At 42.8% G+C, this 20,810-nt stretch overlaps 1 protein-coding gene across 1 annotated transcript in view; it reads left to right on the forward strand.

Moving 5' to 3' along the window:
* Positions 1-20,810, forward strand: part of LOC145394982 (cell adhesion molecule 3-like) — a 414,549-nt gene that overhangs the window by 385,610 nt on the left and 8,129 nt on the right. The window contains exons 6-7 of the mRNA XM_080268731.1: positions 9,198-9,320; positions 19,894-19,902. Of these exons, the coding sequence (XP_080124857.1) occupies positions 9,198-9,320; positions 19,894-19,902 (132 nt within the window). The remainder of the gene's footprint in view (positions 1-9,197; positions 9,321-19,893; positions 19,903-20,810) is intronic.

Here is a 20,810-nt window from a genome sequence, read left to right on the forward strand (position 1 = left end):
TATTCTCCCCCACCCCATTTCGTCCTTTATTCATTCCCATCTACCTCTTATTCTCTTTCTTTTTCCAACGTATTATCTCATTACCACGTTCTCTTATCTTTTCATTTGCTCTTTTCTCCAATATAGTTTCCATTTTCCCCACATACTTTTCCTTTTTTCCTCTATATGATCTGCATTTCCCATTCTTTTCACTTTATACCAAATTCTATTCCATTGTCTCATCACATATTTTGTTCTTTTTTAAATACTTTTCCTGTTTTCCCATAATCCTCCTCCTTTTCCACAATCTCTTTTTTTCCTCTCCATGTATTCTTTCCTCTCTTCCCACACATTATCTATTTTTTCCCGCACACATAATGCTCTTATCTAACATATGATTTCCTTTGCTTCTCATATATTCCCTCTCCCCCCACTGCGTTCAATCTCAAATCCATCTAAATCCTTCCCGTCCTCCCTCCCCCTACCGATCTCCTACACCAGCCCATTAACAATACTGGTTACCAACGTTGCACTGTTTGGAACGCCCAGGAATTTATACCTCTTATTCCGCCTTTTCTCCTTCCATCTCATCTATCCCGGCTTTGTTTTCTCCTCCCTCTACATTCTTTCCCCCATCATTCTCCTTCCTTCTGCCTGTCCCCTTGCTTCTCCTCCTCCTTTTCTCTTTTTTCTCCTCTCCCTTACTCTTTATCCTCTCCTCAGTTCCTCCAACCTACATTCCTTCCTCCCCCTCCACCTTAGCCTTCCACCCTCTCTCTCCCTCTATCTTTTTCCTTTTCTCCTCTCTCTCTCTCTCTCTCTTCCTTTCCCTACCCCATTCTTTTCTCTTTTCTTTTTTCCTCCTATTCTCTTCCTCTACTTAGCATCTCACTCTTTCTTGTAGTTTCTCCTGTCCTTTTGGAAGACGGTAGCTTCAGGTGTAACATTACTCTTAAAGCTAAAGATGTACACCCGAAAGCACTAATATTTCCCCCTCCAGTAGGCGAAGTCCCGGCCGGTGAGCGACCGGGCTATCGAACACCCCAACCCAACACCTCTACCCCAACCTCAGTGTAATGCGTTGTTGGACATATGTGGAACGGCCAAAGTTGGTGATGTTACAATGTGTCATGATTGTTTTTACTGACACTCAGAACCAGTAGGGGTAAGTATTTAAAGGCATTTAATGAGTAATACTGTGCAGCTATCCACAACATATGAGAAAGGCACAAAAATGAAAGACGACCTACAATGTATTATGTGTTAGTGTCTATATAATTAAGTCCTGTATCATAATGTCACAGATAAGTATGGTATAGTGAACAACATCTGTTGAAAGATATGTCTTTTCTCATCCATTCTCGCTCCCACCTCCACCACCCTTCTCTGGGTTCCGGTCTCCACCAAAAGCTTCTCTTAGCCTCTAGTCCCCCACTCACACCATTTGTTTACCAACATAAACTAAGATAATGATGAAACGATCCGCCAGGTATTGGTCATATTAATATAATCATACACCTCTGTATCAAGTACCAACATATCAATAACATACAATACTTTGGGAAACCTGCCAACAGTTTCATCCTGTTGTAAGCTGTTACGTGATATACACACTGCAAGTTGGACCTTGTGTTACAAGGACATACGGTTGTATATCGGTAACACAGGTTATGTTTGGTTTTGGACATGCATTGATTCATATTAATGTGGAAATTTAAGCCTTACATTATAAACACGTAAGGTTAATGTTCCCTTGATTATTGCATTAACCAAACAAATCAGGGATTGGCGCTGACGAACTACAAACTCTTTACTTTAACGAAAATATTCCTACCTCATGTCACAACAGTGACACAGTGCTATTATGTATATGACTGAATGTGGGTCAATCGTATAGGCTTCATAATGACAAGAGGTCGGAATATTTTTATTAAAGCAGAGTTTGTGGTTCGTCAGAGCCGATCCCTGATTCGTTTGGGTAATGCAATAGTGACAGGAACATAAACCTTACGTGTTTACAATGTAAGGCTGAAATTTCCACTGTAATATGAATTAAGACATCCTAAATCACACATAACCTGGTTAACAATAAACAACCGTATGTCTCTGTAACACAAGGTCCAACTTTCAGTGTGTATGTCACGTAACAACTTACAACAGGATGAAATAGTTGGAAGGTATACCGAACTATTCTATATTAATAATTTGTTGGTGCTTAATAAAGAGGTATAATATAAATATGATCAATACCTGATGGATCATTTCATCAATATTTCTGTTTTATGTTGGTTAACAAAGGGTGGGAGTGAAGGACAAGAGGGTAAGAGAGGCGTATGGGGGAGAAAGGACCAAGAAAGAAGGGTGAGGAAGGTGAAAGTGAGAATAGATGTGAAAAGACATCATATAAACAGATGTTGTTTACTGTACTATACTTATTTGTAACATTAACATGTAATAGGCGTCCACACTGAAAGTGTGGAACGTGTTCGGGCAAGCGAGCGAGCAAGTCGGGCAGTGCTGAATATTGTCTCGTGTAGTTCATCATCTTCCTCTGATTTCCTGACCTGAATATGCTAAAAAGAACTTATTAGATTACACCAAACATATTCCCTCACACTTCCTAAAACCAGCACTCCTCTTGCATTAATTTTAGGTCTAGGGCTTGGGACCTAGCAGGTTAATAATGAATTTGCTTTTTGCTCACTCACAAAAATTTTTTTCATTCATTGCCAGATGCCATGTATCCCAAACGGGGTGGCCAAAGGCTTAGAGTTAATTGTTTTACAGGGAGGGGCACTAATCCTCCACCAAACCCACTTGACACGTAGGGATGCCAACAGCATCTGGTGTTCCCAGGCGGTCACCCATCCAAGTACTAACCGGACCCAACGTTTCACCAAATATCTTGGTGTGCTCCGATTCAAATAAAAAATCTGAAATTCAGTTTCTTTCATCGATGTGGGTATAGACCTTTTCCAGTGACGTCACAGAAATCACATGCTTTGTTTACACCTCCATGTTGGACGGCAAACTCCTCGCAGTAATGGCTGTCCAGGCAGGGCTGTCAGAGACTGATGTGTCTGATATATGCAGAAATCTGGATCAACGCCACCAAGATCTGTACAGGAACATGATAAAGTGTTTGAGGCTGGATGCTTACATCATATCTAGGGAGAAATTCACTCGTTTCAAGTTACGGGAGACCGAAACCAGATCTAAGACATGGCGACCTCTATCACTGTTTGGTGAATAACAGCCCGTGAAAGTTCACCGGGGCATCCCTAAAGGTAAATGTGTGTAATATATCTCGCTGGAATTGACATACATAACTTGTAAATCGTCTTGGTAATCAGTAAATTATTGACGTGGGGCCAAGGGGGGAGGGATTGTATACACTGTTTTGGAATCGAATATTTGATGAATGAGTGGAGGGTGGGGGCGTGGGAGTGGGGGAAGGCGGTGGAGGGAGGGTGGGGGATTTGAATGGTGGTGGGTGGTGGGGAGTGAGGGTGTGGGGGAAGGTTGGTGGTGGGTGGTAAGAGGTGGGACTGGTAGAGGGTGGAGGGGAAGTGAGTTGGGTGGTGGTGGTGGGTATTTTAGGGGACTGGGGGGCTTGTGGAGGGGAGTTGGGGCGTGGGGTGTGGGGGCGGGGGATTTGAAAGTGGGGGGTAGGGGGTTGTTGGGGGATGAATGAGGGATGGTGGGGGACGGTGGTGGAGTCGGGGTAGAGGTGGGGGGGTTGGGGTGGCTGTGAGGGAGTTGGTGTGGTAGTGGGAGGGTGATGGGGGTTTGTAGGTGGGATGGGGGGGTGTGAGGTGGTTGGTTTGCGGTGGGGGGGATGGGGGTGGGGTTGGAGGGGGTGGGGGATGGCTCACGTGATAAGAAATGCCTGCTACAGAGTCGGGTGTAGACTGTCGGCTGCCAATTCTCCCTTCACGGCAGCTATCCACTTCTGTTGCCTTTCCTCATCGGCTGGAAACCGACAGAAGCTTACCCCACTTCCACTTTTCTGTCATGTCTTACAGCCGAAGGCACAACAGTGAAATGCCATTGTGAAATCTGCAGTTTTCTTTCTATAGACGTCCGACAATTTGCCGTCCAATATGGCGTTGTAAACAAACGTCACATGACCCGTGACGTCACGTGGAAAAGATCTATTGTATTAGTTTGACTCGGATTCAGCCAAAAATTCCCACAACAAGCCAGACAGAAGGTATAAGTTGTTTTGAAAAGACAAAACCTGGTTGCTCTCAGCAATCATCGGAAAATACTGCTATGCTACTCACGCAACCTTATATCGTTACTTCTTGCGCAGGTGGCTGTTACGCTAATTTGCCTTATAAGAAATCGTTTCCCCGATTTACGGAAAAACAACTGGGAATTACAGGCTGTGTATGAAATGAAAATAATTGAGGATTTTTATGTGATTTTCAAATTGGTGTCTATCTTTCCTGTAACTTCAAAATTGGCTGAGATATCCAAAAGTTAGCTACTGTACTACAGGGTTTTCCTGCTGACCCCTGCCCCCATTTCTTGCTGATGCGATAAATTTTTCTCTCGGGTACAAATGTCGGGGGTCCGAACTGTGACTAAATTTGGTGTTTTTGCTTGCTTTGGTTGAACAAAAATATAGGACGTAAGTGTGTGGACAATAACACAAAATACGTTGTAAGTCTTTCACTTTTGTGCCTTTCTCATATCCATATAATTATGTTGTGAATAACAGCACAGTATAACACACTAAATGACTTTATATACGTATCGCTACTGGTTCTGATTGACTGTAAAAACAACATTGACACATTTTAACATCCCCAGCTTCGTCCGTTCCATATCTATCCAACAACGATTAGCCCACACTGGAGTTGGAGTCGGGGCGGTGGGTGTGGGGTGTTCGATTGCCCCGTCGTCACTGGCCGTGACTCCAGCTAATGAGGGGGGGAGAAATTAGTGCATCCGAGTGTACGCCTTGCAGTCAGTAAACAGAACGTGAAGGAAACCTCAGAGCAGATCTAATATCTCCTGGTCTATAGGATGAAATAAATATCTCCACGTCTATTAGAGTAAGGAAAATTAACGCTGAAAAAATAGTAAAGTGCCTCTTTAGTGGAATCTAAGGAACATAATCTCAGCATCTAAAAAATCTAACGAATCACATCCGGAAAATTGCTACTCAGGTAAAAGTTTTTTATTTTTAATAATTATTAGAGACAAGTTTGTCCAACCCTTAGAAAACATAAATTCACAAAAAAATTCGCATTGTGGGTTTCGGAATAATTGTTATTACCTTACAAATCTTTGGGGGTTATGCAACGCTATACTAAAAATATAATACGACAGCAACTTCGTCGACATTGTCTATCTTGATTATCAAAAAGCTTTTGATAAAGTTCTCCATTAAAAATTCATTCACAAGTGGTTTCATTTTCAGTCTGCTTGTTTCTGGTCGTAAACGAAGAGCTGTATTATATGGAAAAGAATCAGACTCGAAAGATTTTTCACCTGGGGTGCCACAGGATTCAGTGTGGGTCGTGTCCTGATTTTTAGCTAATATTTACAAACATCTTGGTGCAAGTGAGGCTTCTCCGCACAATGCCGCTGACATGCCTTGGTGGCTCTGCCGCCTGGTTATAGAAACGCCCCTCATCTCCCTCCATATACTCTGAAAACGGGATGATGTGCTGCAGGAGGCCGGCAACATCAGCCCACAGTCTGCCGGATTTACGTTCAGATGAATCTGAGTTTACAATTACTACTGTCATTAGCACAATAAGCCTGTCCCCCGCCTTGTTCTCCGGGAAGATAAACATCCTCCCACCCACTCACAAAGTCCATATCTCACCCACAAACACTTCTTGCCCACTCACCCCACCCACCTGACCATCCCATCCCCTCACCCACCCATTCTGTCCACACACACACCCAGCTCACCCACCTACTCCATCCTAACTTCTCACTCACTGATCCACCCACCCATCCCACCCACTCACACATCCACTCCGCCCACCCCACCTGCCCACAATGCCCAGCCATCCACTCACCAGTCATGCCGAAACTACCCACCTAACTCACCCACCTGACCCCAGTCAACCCACCCACTCTTCCTGCGTACCCTCTCACCCTTCGATCCCATCCCTCTCTCTCTCTCTCTCTCTCTCTATACCTGTATCTTTTTCTCTTTCATCTCCTAGGTATGTACCACTGCTGTTACACCGCCAGAATCTTCTCATCTAATTAATCGAATCTCGTTCTTTTTCCCTCTTCTTATTTTCCTCCCTCCTGGTCCCCCACTTCTTTCTTTCATTCTTTTCCCTCTTCTTTTACCGTTCCTTCTTCCCTTCCTTCTCCCTCTTCCCTCCCCCCCTCTTCCCCCTCATCCCACCTTTTTTCTTTATTATCCCTCCTTTCCTCCTCCTTTTCCCTCCTCTCCATTTCCTCCCTCCTTTAGGTGCTTCAAATTCTTCCTTTTTCTTCTCCTTCTCCCTTCATTCCCATTTTTGATCCTTCTTTCCTTACTCCCTTCCTTTATCCTTCTCCTTCCCTACCCTTCTCTGCCTTCCTTCCGCCTCATTCATCCTCCTCCACTCGTTCTTTCTCTTTCCGTCTTCCATTCTTTCATACCCAGTAAATATCCCTGCCCTCCCTCTTCCCTCCGAGCCCTCCCGAACGCCGTCGTGTGTAACATAAAGCTGGCCGTATAGTGCTATGGCTTCCACTTATGACCTCATTCCTCACAAAATTGATACAACCCAGATATTGTCTTCTATTCTCTTGATCCTAGCTGAAGTCATAATTTGTTTATGGAATGATTAAAACCTGAAATATGGAGCTGGTGTAATTTTGTTCAAGCACTACCAATTAACAATTATTTACTAAGATGAAACATGAATTGAACTACCTTTCCCAGCGTAAAGCCTGACGATAATGAGGATACTCTGTTACCAAGTCATCAACTAAGATCTCTAAGAGTTTTGCTGACACTGGTAGTTAATACGACCAGAGATAACATAAAACCTTTTCATGTTATATCCTCACACAAAAGTATTTGTTAGTGTTGGCGATGACGGAGAAGGGTTAACCTTTCAGTTTCTGTTACTTTCAAGTACTTCTGCATTCTTAAGACATTACCTCCCTCCACCCTTAGTATAATAATCGTTTGCTCCAAGATTTGTCTGCGGTTTTGACCGGTTAACTGGCATCCCTAGAATCACTGGTTGCGTTTTACCACCCAGTGTGCAGCAGAAAGGGACATCTTCACAACAAGAACCTAGGCTGTGCCTCGACTGACAGTAACCAGGTGATGAGTGCAGGTATGTAATGTAGAAAGACATTTCATATCTACAGTCGATGGTGTTCTCTTGGTCGAGGCTTTTGTACCATTAATGTAGGTCTAGTTATTTGTCTCTTAGAATTTAGTATAGGTTAGCTATTTGTCTGTTAGGTGATTAGTTTTAGGGTCTTTAGATTAGGCATTTTTGTTTATAAGTAATATAAGGTTAAAAAAAAATAATAATAAAAAAATAATAAAATAAAAATTATTATATATATATATATATATATATATATATATATGTACGTGTGCATGAAAGTGTGTATGTTCATATGCATGGATGTGTGTATGTATGTATGTATGTATATATATATGTTCGTATATATGTGTATATATGTATCAATGTATACACATATATATATATCTTTGCCTTAATGATCAGGAGCTCCGGCCCCAATGGTCGATAGGCAAAAAAAAAAAAAAAAAAAAAAAGATGTGTGGTGTGTTGTTCCAGTAAAGAAAAAAAAAAAAAGCTATTCCGATTAGAAAGAAATGCTCCTTACCTTAAAGTTGCTGTATTTTAGCAAGAAATTTAGAATTTGTCCCTTCAGTCCGTTGATGTTGTTTTATTGTATTCTTGCTATTGCTTTAAAATCTACCACAGATTTCGAAGTGTACTGGTTAGGTAGACTATGTTGATCATTTCACAATTCTTCCTAAGTTGAAGAAAATTATGTAGTTGTGCTCCGAGTAAAGTTGTACAATATGTCGTTGTAGTGAAGGGCTTAAATAAGAGTGTACTAACCAGTGTTTTCAATATTTCACTGCAATTACAGTACCTTGTGGTGTAAGAATGATGTTTACATGTGTTGGTAAGCATCATCTGATTCTTAACCCACCCCATCCCGTCGACGTATGGGTACGTTGCAACGATTTGCATTTGCCAGTCCCGGCGAGGTACCAGTACGTCGTGCAATTGCAAGGTCCCTAATTTGCACAATTTTCAATTTTCACACGTGATTTTTCGTATGTATACACGGGACACCTTCCTCTATTCCTGTACAAGATACCAAGCAGGGACAATGCCTTACACTGCATAACCTCCCCCCTCCCCCCCTCACGACATTGTCTTGGCAAAGGACCTGTTACCAGTGACCTGGCTAGTAAAGTTATTCAGGGCCAGAGTGATTCCCCAATCGATGACAATGTGGAGGACAATGTTTACATAGCATTAGAAGAAGAAACAGCCAGAAATAATGATCAGGTAGTGTGGCAAAAATAGGTCAGGTATGGTGATTAGCTAGTGAGTGAAACAATGCTTATAATGCCTTTATTACTGCTTGAAAACCAATATACTGTCATACTACATATACATTCGTACCAAGTAAATAAATAAATACCGTTTATGAGTGGATAAAATAGTTACCCTCCCATAGAACTCGTTTTCTTTGGTGCCAGCATGTTAGAAAACCCACTCAGGTAAAGAGGAACTCCTACCTGGATTGGGCACTTTAAACCTCAGGTGAGCGATTTCTCTATGAATTTTCGATGTTTCTCACCAAAAGCGAAGGTTTTAGCAAAAAAAAAAAAATTCGAAAATACCTCGGGACTGGGGGATGTCGGAGGTGCGGAAAACCTCGGGACGTGATGGGTTAATTTGTATATTGTATTAGTTTTTGCAGTCTTTCTGTGTAATTGTCTGTTTGCCTAACTATTTGTGTGTGTGTGTGTGTGTGTATGTGTGTGTGTGTCTTCCCATAATATCTCATGAATGGTTTGAGCTATCAACAGGAAACCCTCAGGGTATGAAAATATGGCCAAAATCTTAGACTTGGCCAACAGCATAATTGGCGTGCGATTAGCATTCGGGTTCCGTATGCTTTTCATTCCTTTCTTGAAGCATTCCACTGCTACCACAATATCGTGACTTTAAACCGTCTTTCCACAGACTCCCCTGACTTCCGGTTACGTCGGTGGCCGGTGTGGGGTACTCCTGTACGGGAGGGTAGCGCGGTGTCACTCCTCTGCCACGTAGACGCCAACCCGCCATCCAACCCCACATGGGTTAAAGGTAAGTTTTCTCACCATAGTACGGCAAGTCTCTCACTTTGGTTAGTTTCTGTCATCATGGCCTGTTCTTTCACTGCACGAGGACGGATATGCCATTAGTGTCATTCCATTCATCATACAAGGGAGGTTCTCACAGCAGGAACACATCTTTCCCCATACTACGGCAGATTTCTCACCAAACAAAGGCAGGTCCCTCATAACGCTAAGTTTGTTTTGACATCACGCTTGAGTAATTCTTTCACCAGGTTCATTTCTCTCCTTCACTGTAAGGCAGCTCTCTTACCAGGGCAGTTCTTTCACGACATCCCATCATATGATGATGCCTTGATTATGATGAGTATGCTTGCTGCCACCAGACGATAGTATTAACAACACAAAAATCGTCTGGTAATGTAATTTTCAGAAAGTATCGGTCGGGTTGATGGTCTTTCCTTGTCCATGGGTTGTAAATGTATAAAAGTTATACGTTTTTAGATCGTGTAATATTATCCACTTCTTTATTCAGGTGGCGCGTTGTAGATTCATCCTACCTCCAGATCATTTCAGTTCGTGCAAAAAAGGAGTTTCCAGCTGGAGAGTTAGAGATAGCCTTCCGTGGCTCATTCACTACACAAAATCTTGCTTAACTTGAGTATAAACGTTGCTATATAACAAGAATAAAATAGAAAACTTCATCGCCTAGAAGGGGCCAAGAAGGTAAGTCGATCTACAAACCTTTTCCCTCCAGTATGATGACATTCTTCTGAGCAGACCTCTACTGGTGAAAGAGTTAATGTCATCTAATCCCTGCAGTTCGAAAAGTGAACAAAATGTTGTGACAGCTATCTATCTGTCTATCTATCTATCTGGCTATCTGTAGATATTTGTATGTATGTACTGTATGTATGACACTGGTTTATGCTTGCTATCTCATGCTGATATTTATTCACTTAAGGAGAGTTTCTCTACATGCAGGAGCATCTCTTGGAGTGGCCTTGTCCTTCAGTCACTCCTCCAGTTTTATCAGACGGGAAGGCTTCACTCTTGCAGACTTTAGTGTTGCCCAGCTTTATGTCTCTGATGGTCCCATATATATTTAGTACTTATTTAGTGTTCGAATTGAATGGGTTACCTGAAGCCTTCATTATCTCTTTCACTTCATGAGTTTTTCCTTAATCCCTAAAGCTTTGCTGACGGACCTAGCTGTTTTTCTTTTCCCACCACATTATGAGGAGACTGCAAATTTCTTTACTCACGCAAATATAGGGGAGATGGACAGATGGCATAGGCTGCCAACCACGCAACACAAAAGGGTGTGGAGTAGTTAATAGTTGTTTGCTATGACCGGGTCACTCACTGCCACTGCCCATGCTGTTTCCTCTCCACACCCACTAAGCTGCCCATTCAGATTTGGAAAGGATTGAATGAAAATTCCAAAGAGGGGGAAAATTAATGGAGATGGCAATGTCATTCAGCCCAGGCCATCCTGTTTTGTGTGGACAGTCCGCCCTAGCTATGGACTTGCAGGCTCAACAGAATGCAGCCTAGTGGCAACTCCAAAAGTGACCTCTCATTCTCTGCTCTGTGCTCCTGAACACATCCACCTAAACAGTGGGCGACACTTGCTGTGAAGAGGTGAAGAAGTTGTAAGCATTTTGACCTATTATTGAATGTTCTAGATCTGGGGTTTTCAGCTGCTGCGCAGTTACCCCTAAAGGGATAATATGGCAACTCCAGAGAGGTAATGGAGTCTTTGTCAAAGATATGTATCAGCGAAAAACTTTATACAGCATTTTCATGTAGATTGTAAAGCAAATAAAAAATAACACTCAAACAATGTAACCAGACGTATAATATGCCCCATAAACTTTTGTGATTTTGCAAACAATAATTAACATTCATTGTAAATAAGATGACATTCAGAGTTACAGTAGACCCTCTCTATCCCGGATCAGTTGGGGGGAAGCCAAATCCAATAAACCGATAATCCAGTAAGTCCAACGGTCTTCACCCCCCTACCCTTGAAGTGGGATTTCAAGCATATAATGGAAAAAAAGTGAGTGAAACAGTGCTAGAAATGAAAACTGTACCCATTTTAAACTTACTTGGCCCATATTTTCACACCCCTCGTCACAGCACTTTTTCACGACAAGCCCAAGCGGGTGAAAAAAAAAAAAAAAAATACTGCCAGCATTGGTTGGCCAGAGTTGTCCAGAAGGTCCACTTTTTTTTTTTTTTTTTTTTTTGAAAGTGACCAAATGTCCCGATTTGGGCGGGACAATCTTGATTTTTCAACAAGCGTCCTGCATTTTGATGACGTCTCCATATGTCCCGCATTTTCAGAATTTGTCTCAAAATGTCCTGCTTCACAAACGAACGAATAAACTTTGTTAAAATTATACTATAAAGAATACAGCTAGAAAGCCAGAAATTTCTTCGTGTTTTATTTTGATTGATTTACATCAAATGTGTACAGGATGGTTCCTGGACAAACATCTATCGTGCCCTAGTCATGAATGCTTCTCATGCCAGTCAGCCCAGTCTCCTCGGTACTCGCCGGTGCACTGTTGACCAAGCAATTGGAGAGTTCTGTACCAGTGACATGCTGTGAAAACCAGTAAAGTTAATACTGTGTTTAAGAGACAGTTGCGTTGGTTGGGGAAATGCCTTAGCCAAAGTGTACTTTTAATTTTTCCCTGCAGTTAAAATACCCCGTTCTTACAAAATAAAAAACAAAGTGATTGATTATGCATGGAATGAAACAGGGAGTTTAGCACTGCATATGGTGGTGACAGTGACATTGCTAAGCATCTAGTATCATAGAAACACAAAGATGCTGATGCCAGTGCCTCTTCTAGCAAAACTGTCACAACGCCCTTTAAAGGCTCATCCTCTAGCAATAAGGATCTGCAGGTGGCTGCTGTTGAGGCCTTATGGGTTTACCGTACAGTCAAGAAGAATCAAAGCTTCTGTTCTATTGACTGTGCCTCTAAAATATTTGAGAAAAGCTTTGAGACACAATTTAGATGTGCCAGAACAAAATGCCGCACAAAAATTACGAATATATATGCCCCTTTTGCCTTATCAGAACAGGATAAAGAGTTGAAAGCAACTGATGCAAGCAAACATAGAAATTCCAAACTCTTCCCTGCACTAGTTTGCTTCTTTAAGCCCTATGAAGGTGTACAGTTAAAATCCAATGACTTTCAGTCTCATCCTGGAGAAACCTCGGATACTTGGTGAGATACTAAACAGATATTATCTAAAAGCACATAGCCTTGACAAGAAATTAGTTGCTTTCTGTAGTGGTAACACAAACTGTAATTTTGGTGGAGCTCAAAGGTAAGGAGTTAATAACATTTTCACGAAAATTAATACATATTTAGGCAAAGATTTGATTGGCACTGGATGCAGTGCCCATATTTTGCATGTTATCCAGACTGCCTGCGACTGCTTGCCAACTGATGTAGAAACAGCTGTTGTTAAGATATATTCATATTACTATCTGTATACAGTTAGACTAGAGGACTTGAAGGGTTTCTGCGATTTTGCGGTAATTGAATTTAATCAACTACCGGAGTACATTTACGAGTAACGAGATCGCCAGCAGTAATGCCAGCTGTCGAGAGAAGTCTTTCAATGTTTTCTGGCTTAAAATCATATTTGCTGAGTCAAAACAATTTTATGCCCTGTTGACCTAAAGAACTTTTATTAGAGAACCCCCCTGTGCAGAAGTCTGACTTAACTTCCTGCATGGTGCATTGATTCTCAAAGAGGGGTCTTCAGACCCCTAGAGGTCCGTGGCACTTAGCTGGGAGTCCGCAAAAAGTTTTTTGGCAGATACTTAAAAAATTATATTGTGGAATTTGATCCTTTTTTGTATCCTTTAATTTTTATAATATAATACAGTTCCAATATTGTAACAGTTAAATTCATCGCCACGAGCCTTTGCTCCAGCGGCATGGAAAAAGAAGTATCACATAATACCACCGATTTTCTCAAAAGAGGTTCACATCACCAGTAGCCTATTCTCTGGCTGGTACTTGGTCGTGACGTCGAGTCACACACACGAGGAGCAGGCCATCATACTCCCCTATACATTTTCCTCTGACTCTCTACACTAAACTATACGCATGTTAAATACCAGAAATCACATTCAGAATTGCAAACTAGTGGCCAAACATCCTGCCTTGCACTCCGCATGGGTGGAGGGATGGGCAAGAAGGCATAAATGTCCACATCTTCTGCCCCACTTCCAATGTTGACCAAGTGAGATACATGAAACCATTTTTTTACACTCTTTCTAATAATTTCTTCAACGTTTTTGCCTTTTTTCTACTTTCCTCTCAACTAAATGCCACTGCTCTTCCTCTAAACCTCACCCCTCTATTCCGCATCGAAATCCTTCTAATTCAGGCAACTGATGTCAAATCCTTGTCTGGATCTTCCTACTTTCTCTATACTCATTTCAAAGGTCAGTGTTGTGTGTGTGTGTGTAATTCACCGGGTCGGTCAGGATCACTTGATGGTCGTGATCGTCAGCTTTTACCCTCCCGGAAGGGAGCTGAAAGCTCATATAGTCCGATTCAAGGTGTGTGTGTGTGTGTGTGTGTGCGTGCAAGAACATATCTTGCTTTTAAGTTCCTGCGTATGAACCTTCTCAATTCTCTACACTCTGATTTCGGCTGTCCTGTCATTCAGTAAAAAAAAATATTTGTGATCTTTACTTATCTCATAATTATACCGACTATACAGTTTCTTTGGCTTACTTAAAAAATGGAACGCATTCTTTCTGTTTATTCTTTTTGTGAAATCTCCATCCTTAGTGATTCAGTGTTCAAGATGCCCTTTGGCCTTTCTCTGCATTCATCGGTCCGCGTGGTAAACAAGGCTACTTGTACCTTTTTTTTTTTTTCTATCCTCAGTGACCTACAACAGCTTGTACAGCACTCCATCTACGATATGTTCATGACTGACATGGAGAGAGTGTTTCAACATACATGACCTTAACTTACGACTAATCCTTCTTCTTCTTTTGCTAATCTTTTCTCTCCATTGGGCACCTTCAACCACCAAATTATAACATTAACTTGTCCTATTGCTCCAAAGGCCTATAGACCCTCTCAGGAGAGCGGCAACTGTGGCACTTTGGAGATGCAGATTGGTTGGCTCTCAGGCAGTACTTCTTTGATTTTCCATGGAATGATTATTACTTCCATGGCCAAGGGCCTTCTGAGTGTGTGTCACGCGTTATGGAAGTTATTCTCTTGGGCATGGAAGAAAAGATTCCTCTCTCTAACCACCTGACAAATGTAAAAAAAAAAAAAAAATGCCTTGTTCTAATGCTGTCTGCAACAAGGAGGAGGCCTACAAAAGGTACGAGCACTCCCCCCCCCCCCCGACATTGTTGCATATTTCTACCCGCAATCATGCTAAGCCAGTTATTTACTGTATTAAGAATAATTTCATTTGCATGTATTTCTCTGAACACTCTGACTCAAATTCCTCCTGCTCTTTCTGGTACCTTGCCAAAAACGTTTCTGACAACTCTACTTCGTCCTGTCTTCCCTCCACATCTCTACTTTGATGGCTCTGTAACGGTTTCTTCAACTGAATAAGCATAACGCTTCACTCAGATCTTCTTCCCCTATTCCATCTTGTACTGTATTATTCCGGTGCTGCTCCTCCATTTTCTACACCCTCTGACTTCCTCATGAGAGACATATAAATTTCTTCAAGCAATGTACTTTCTTTCTTCGCTGGCCTTAATGCTAATAAGGCTTGTGGGCCTGATAGGATCTCACCTGTTATGACCCAAAACTGTGGTTCTGTGGTGAAATCCTGCGTTCTTAAACTCTTCCGCCTATATCTGTCCACTTGTTCTTGCCGGGAACTTATTCAGCCAATCATGAGGAATGGTGGCTATTCCCTGCCCTGTACCTATCACTCAGTTGCAGTAACATTTCGTAATTCTAAGGTATTAGAATCTGCTATAATTAATAATAATGCATAAATAAATAAATAAATAAAACGCCATTCCTGTTATAGCCCTCTTTCTGATCCCTAGTATAAGTTCCGACAGGAATGCTCCACTAGTGAAATCTCCATTTTTCTAATTCATGGTCATCCTTTTTTCGGAACTTTGATGAAAGCTTTGCTACTGCCCTTGACATCTATAAGGTTTTCAGTGAAATCTTGCATACATCTTTAATTTCCAAAATACACTCCTACAGTCTATGTCCTTCTGTCTGTGCCATCTTTTCTAGCTTCCATTCTGGTCACTCTATTGCTGCTCTTGTAGACAGCCACTGTTCTTCCTCCAGAGCTATCAGAAGTGGTATTCATCCGGGTTTAGTCATGTCACCAACTCTCGTCCATCTTTTTTGTCAGTGATCCACTCACAAGCTGATAACCCCTATCATCACTTCTCCATGTGCTTCTCACAACATCCCTCACAGCAGCTGCTTCAGCAGTCACGGGATGAGGCTTTGACACCTAATTTCTGACTTGGATCATATTTCTGATTGGAGTAAAAGAAACCTAGCATTTAATGCACCAAAACTTCAGTTTCTTATTCTCTGAACCCGCCCGTATCTTCTGTGGCAGTATTATTTAGTATCCAACATTAAAGAACTCCGTCCTTCATTCCCTGTTTCTATATCTTGAGGTTACAGCCTCTTGAGACCTATCATGGAAAGATCGCATTATTTCTCTTTCAAAATCTGCCTCCAAGAGATTACATGTGTTAAGGCGACTCCTTTCTATTTTACCCACACACAGTTGTCGACCAGGTGCAGAAGTCGAGTTGTCTCTGCATGGAATACAACTCGCATGTGTGTGGGGGGCGTGGGGGGGCTACTTACACACATCTCTTCTAAACGGGGAGGAATCAGAGTTTTTCTTTGTCACCGCTTCGATGCTAACACCCATCATCCATATCGAATACATGCTAGGGGGTGTCTCATACACGCCTGGTATTAGTAGGGGTATTTTTATGACATGACGGCGGGTCTTCTGGCAGATCAGTAAAGTCTGCTTTAATGAAATTCGAATCCTTAAACTGTTCCCTGCCCCAGCCGGGATTCGAACCTGGGTCCATTAGGACTGCAGGCCACCTCTCTACCAATTCAGCCACCTCCTCTCAAAATCATTTCTACTCTCCCCCAATCTGGTTTTGTGATTTTTAGTGACTCCTGTAGTGCTCTCTCTGCACTGGAGTCTTTTAATGCATCCCATATACTGGTTATATTGATTCTAGAGTGGCTTTTTCTTCTTGGCCGCCGTGTGGATTTCTGTTGGGTTTCTGCACATGTTGGTGTGGTGGACAATGAGAGGGCAGATACTTTAGCTATAGCTGCATCTTCTCGACGGCCTCCTACTGACTACCCGCTTCTCGCATCTGATGTAACACCTTACTTGCGGTACACAATCCGTATGTGTTGGCAGAGGCACAGTGATGGTGTTGCTCATAATAAGCTAAAAGAAATTTTTCAGATAGTAGTTGTGCCAATGGTTCTCCCCTCCATACCTCGACGATTGGAGGTGGCTCTAGCCAGCTTCACATCGGGCACTCTCGGCTTACGCATGGGTTCCTGATAAGTGGTGGGACTCAACCATACCGTGATGATTGCCTTCTTCCCCTTACTGTCCGTCACTTGCTGGTCAAGTGTCCAAGTCTGGGGGACCTCCGCCAGAGATTCCTCCATAAGCATCAGGGGGCAGATGGTACCTACTGTCTGTGCTCAATGCTTGGTGGAGTCTTTGGGAATATTACTGATGTTTTTAGTTTTCTCCAGGAGGCGGGCCTTCTTCCACTTCCATAAGTAATGGATAATTTATAAACAATTCTTTTGTTATTTGTCGTGTTTTTATTTCTATTAATGGGTATTAACTTTGCATACGCACATTTTATATACGGCTTCTTTTATCTTGTTCTCTCTCTCTCTCTCTCTCTCTGTCCGCCACACTTTTGGATCTTTATCCCTCTGTTATCGCTCCTTCAGTGGGCATTGCTTTTTTGAACTATTTGCTCGCATCCCTCCTCCATTGCGATGGCGTGTAGCATTCATCTGGCAGCGGATTTCAACTCCTTGTCTCTTCATTTCTGTCCAGCTCTCAAATGCAAGAGTTGAACGATATTCCCCTTCATTTATGTATAAAATAGGTCGTCTGTAACTGCCTTCCTTAGCCCCTACACCGCGGGCTTGTTTACCAATGACTTGCGTGTCCCGCGGGGTTATTTGGTCTCTGACAGACTATCAAAAAATATTTGCCAAAAATCAGTTATTAGTCCTAGAATAATAAAATTACATATGCTTATTGCACATACCTTCAGCTTTCTCTTGGAATGATTGTTGAGCCTTCGTCGTTACCGTAGGACTTGTGGAGACCTCTGAAGTAGGGTAACTAAGTCTCCACTTTACACTTCCCGACAACCCGTAATATGATTACCACAGCCAGATACAAACACTATAAACACTATTCTACAATTTTCAAGTAGTTTGGGATCCATACTAAAAAAAAAAACACTGTGAAAGCAATGGAAATTACGAGCGCGTCTGATCGTCGCACTTGCGCTAGTTCGCTCTAGGCACTCTGTCATTTATTATTCATAAAACCCCTCACACTTTATATTTCTGTTACTATATCACACTTATATATATCTGGAGTCTTTCTCCATAAGTTTCCTTCAGTCGTATTAGTTTATTGTCACTGAAGTCATTCAATTTTTCAGTCAGTAAAATACGTAGAGAGCCACGGATTCACTTTCACTGTTATAACATAAATTATTTGTACTCATATTCTTATATTACTAATTACTTACGTTACTATTTACATTTTCTATTCTATTTTCAATATTTACCCTGCTATTTTACTTACACTATGTTATTCACTGTCACTTTCAGTAAGATAAAACTATAATACACTGTTCAATCATATGAACTGAACATCCATTGCTTTCACCTGCTATTTACACATTATTTACACATTATTTCCAAATAATTCTGCTTCCACACTTGCACTGTTAGAACTGCTTCTGGCTGTGATAATCGAAGAAGCAGGTAACACAGAGGGGAACCTGGCATTCAGCGCACTGCCAAGAGGTGCGTTTATGCTCAGGTGTGCGGCGTGTGGTATGCGCACATACCTGACACCTGCGAATCGCAGCCTTCCTTTTCCCTGTGGCAGGCATTAGCTCAAATCTGTGCCGATCCATATACGCCCTCTGCTCAAGTCCGTTGGGAAGTGTAACTGGATGGCGCCTTGGAGTTGCTGCTTGCACCCTACCATATCTTTCCAGCAGCTGCTGGACACAAGTCCTGGCGAACAACCTCAGGGAGAAGGACTTGGGTGGCTTTACCTTCATCTTGTACAGGATGAAGGCGTTCAGCATCGTCATATCTATGAGATGCAGAAAAACTTTCCTGTACCACCTAGTATTCTTCCTGAGGCAGTCGATCTCACCAATCATCATGTCGGACTTGTCCACCAGCCGCATGTTGATATTATAGTCCAACACAGCATCAGGTTTCATCACAGGTTCGCCTGTCCTACGGTCGACCTTCCCACTGTCTCTCATCTCCCCCTTATGTACGGTGGTGAGCATGTGCACGACTCTCTTGTCATGCCACCGTATTGCCAGCATCTTCTCACACTTGCGTAGGTGCACGTCTCCTCGCTGCGAGTTTCCCGCCTCTGGGAATTTGGGGAAGTTGGCACGATTACTTTTCACAGTGCCGCAGGAGCCAATGCCGTGCTCAGAAAGGTATTTGGCAAGTTTCGGTGCTGTATAGTAGTTGTCTGTATACAGCACATGATTCCCACCAAAATACTTTTCTAGGAGCACTTTCACTACACAGCCTGAGAAGCCAAGGGGGTGAGTTTTATCGAGATCGACAGCGCTGGCTGAATATATGACGAAGTCAAGGATGTACCCCGTCTTACAGTCGCACAGTACAAAGAACTTAATTCCAAAGCGATGGCGTTTGCCTGGAATGTACTGAACAAACCGAAGACGTCCTCTGAACAAAACCAAGGATTCATCAATGACAACCTTCTGAAATGGGTGGAAGAATGACATGAACTTATCCTTCATTCTGTTCAGAATCTCCCGGATCTTCCAGAGTGGGTCGGTTTGGGAAGGTACATCATTGTCGGAAAAGTGCAGGTTTCCCATGATGTTCCGGAAGCGATCTCTGGCCATGTACTTATTGAAGGTCAGTGAGGGTAGTAAGGGGTCCATGGACCAGTATTCTTCCAACTCATGCTTCTTGGAGTGTGGCATAAGAAGCATGAGGGGAAAGAACACATACAGCTCCTGCACTCCCAGCATGGTCCACTGTTGCATCTTGGCTGCACCTGTACCACTAGCAGCACGTTGTGATTCGTACCTGTTGGTCTCATCACATATGTGCTGCATGACTTCGTCATCTAGGAAGGCCAAAAGGTAGTCGACACACTCAGCATTTTCGTCCATAGTGAAGGCAGGCTGAACTCCTGACGAGCTCTCATCGAAAACCAGATTTTCGGGGACAAAATCTGACCCTTCCGTCCACGCTAAGGCGTCCAGGATTCCCTGGCGTGGCGGTGGAGAGCGGGTGGTGGTGGTGGTGGTGGAGGTTGGCTGTGAGGGAGGCTTATCTCTGTCAAGGTCACTCTCACTGACCCTAGGTTGCCGTACAGCACTAGCAGCCCTTACCCTACTAGCTACACTACTTTTCACTCTCTTAGATCTACCTCTACCTCTACGGCCTGCCTTCATTGTTGATGCTGGTGGTGACTCCGACGACGAAGACTCCGGAGATAACTCAGCCGATGATGATGACGAGATGAGTAAAGCGGGGCTTGGGGAACGGGGAGGTGAATGCACTCGTGACTCATGGCGGGCTGGGTCACGTGGGGGCATTGTTCTGGGGCTAACACACCGCCTTTTCACTCCCTTCCCAAATTCTTGTCCTTCCTGCACTAAAGGCTCCTTTCCCTTGGAGCTAGACACTAATTCACTTGTAGAAGCACTTGTTGTCGCTGTTTCTGGCGCGATAACCTCACCCGGCTCATCACACGATTCACCCGAATCGTCATAGTCACTGTCCATCATTATCATGGACAATTCTGCAAGTTCTCGTGCCACTGCAGAGTCACTGAGGCCTTTCCTGCTTGCCTCAACACTTTTCTTTGGCGTAGAGGTCACGAGGCCCTTTGCAATGGGTGCAGAAGCGGCAGGAATGGCGGGGCGCGAGTGCGACATGTTGTCTCTACAGTGGAGGACAAGGAACTAAATGCCGCGGCTTATCTGAGAAGGGAAGGGTTGACAATGACACTTTAGGCTGACTGCTGCTAACTTACAGGCTAATTTTTTATGGGTAGAAAATCTCGGCAATAAATAAAGAAATAGGTAGTTCCAGGTGAATGTAAATGTCAATTAGGATTCTCCCTTCCTTTCTGATATATACTTTTATTACAGACATCGATTACAAGGCATAAATCAAAGGAGAAATTACCATGGTAATGT

Source organism: Coenobita brevimanus, chromosome 29 (assembly GCF_032717465.1).
Source record: "Coenobita brevimanus isolate Jiangsu-jjx chromosome 29, ASM3271746v2, whole genome shotgun sequence".
NCBI lineage: Eukaryota > Metazoa > Arthropoda > Malacostraca > Decapoda > Coenobitidae > Coenobita > Coenobita brevimanus.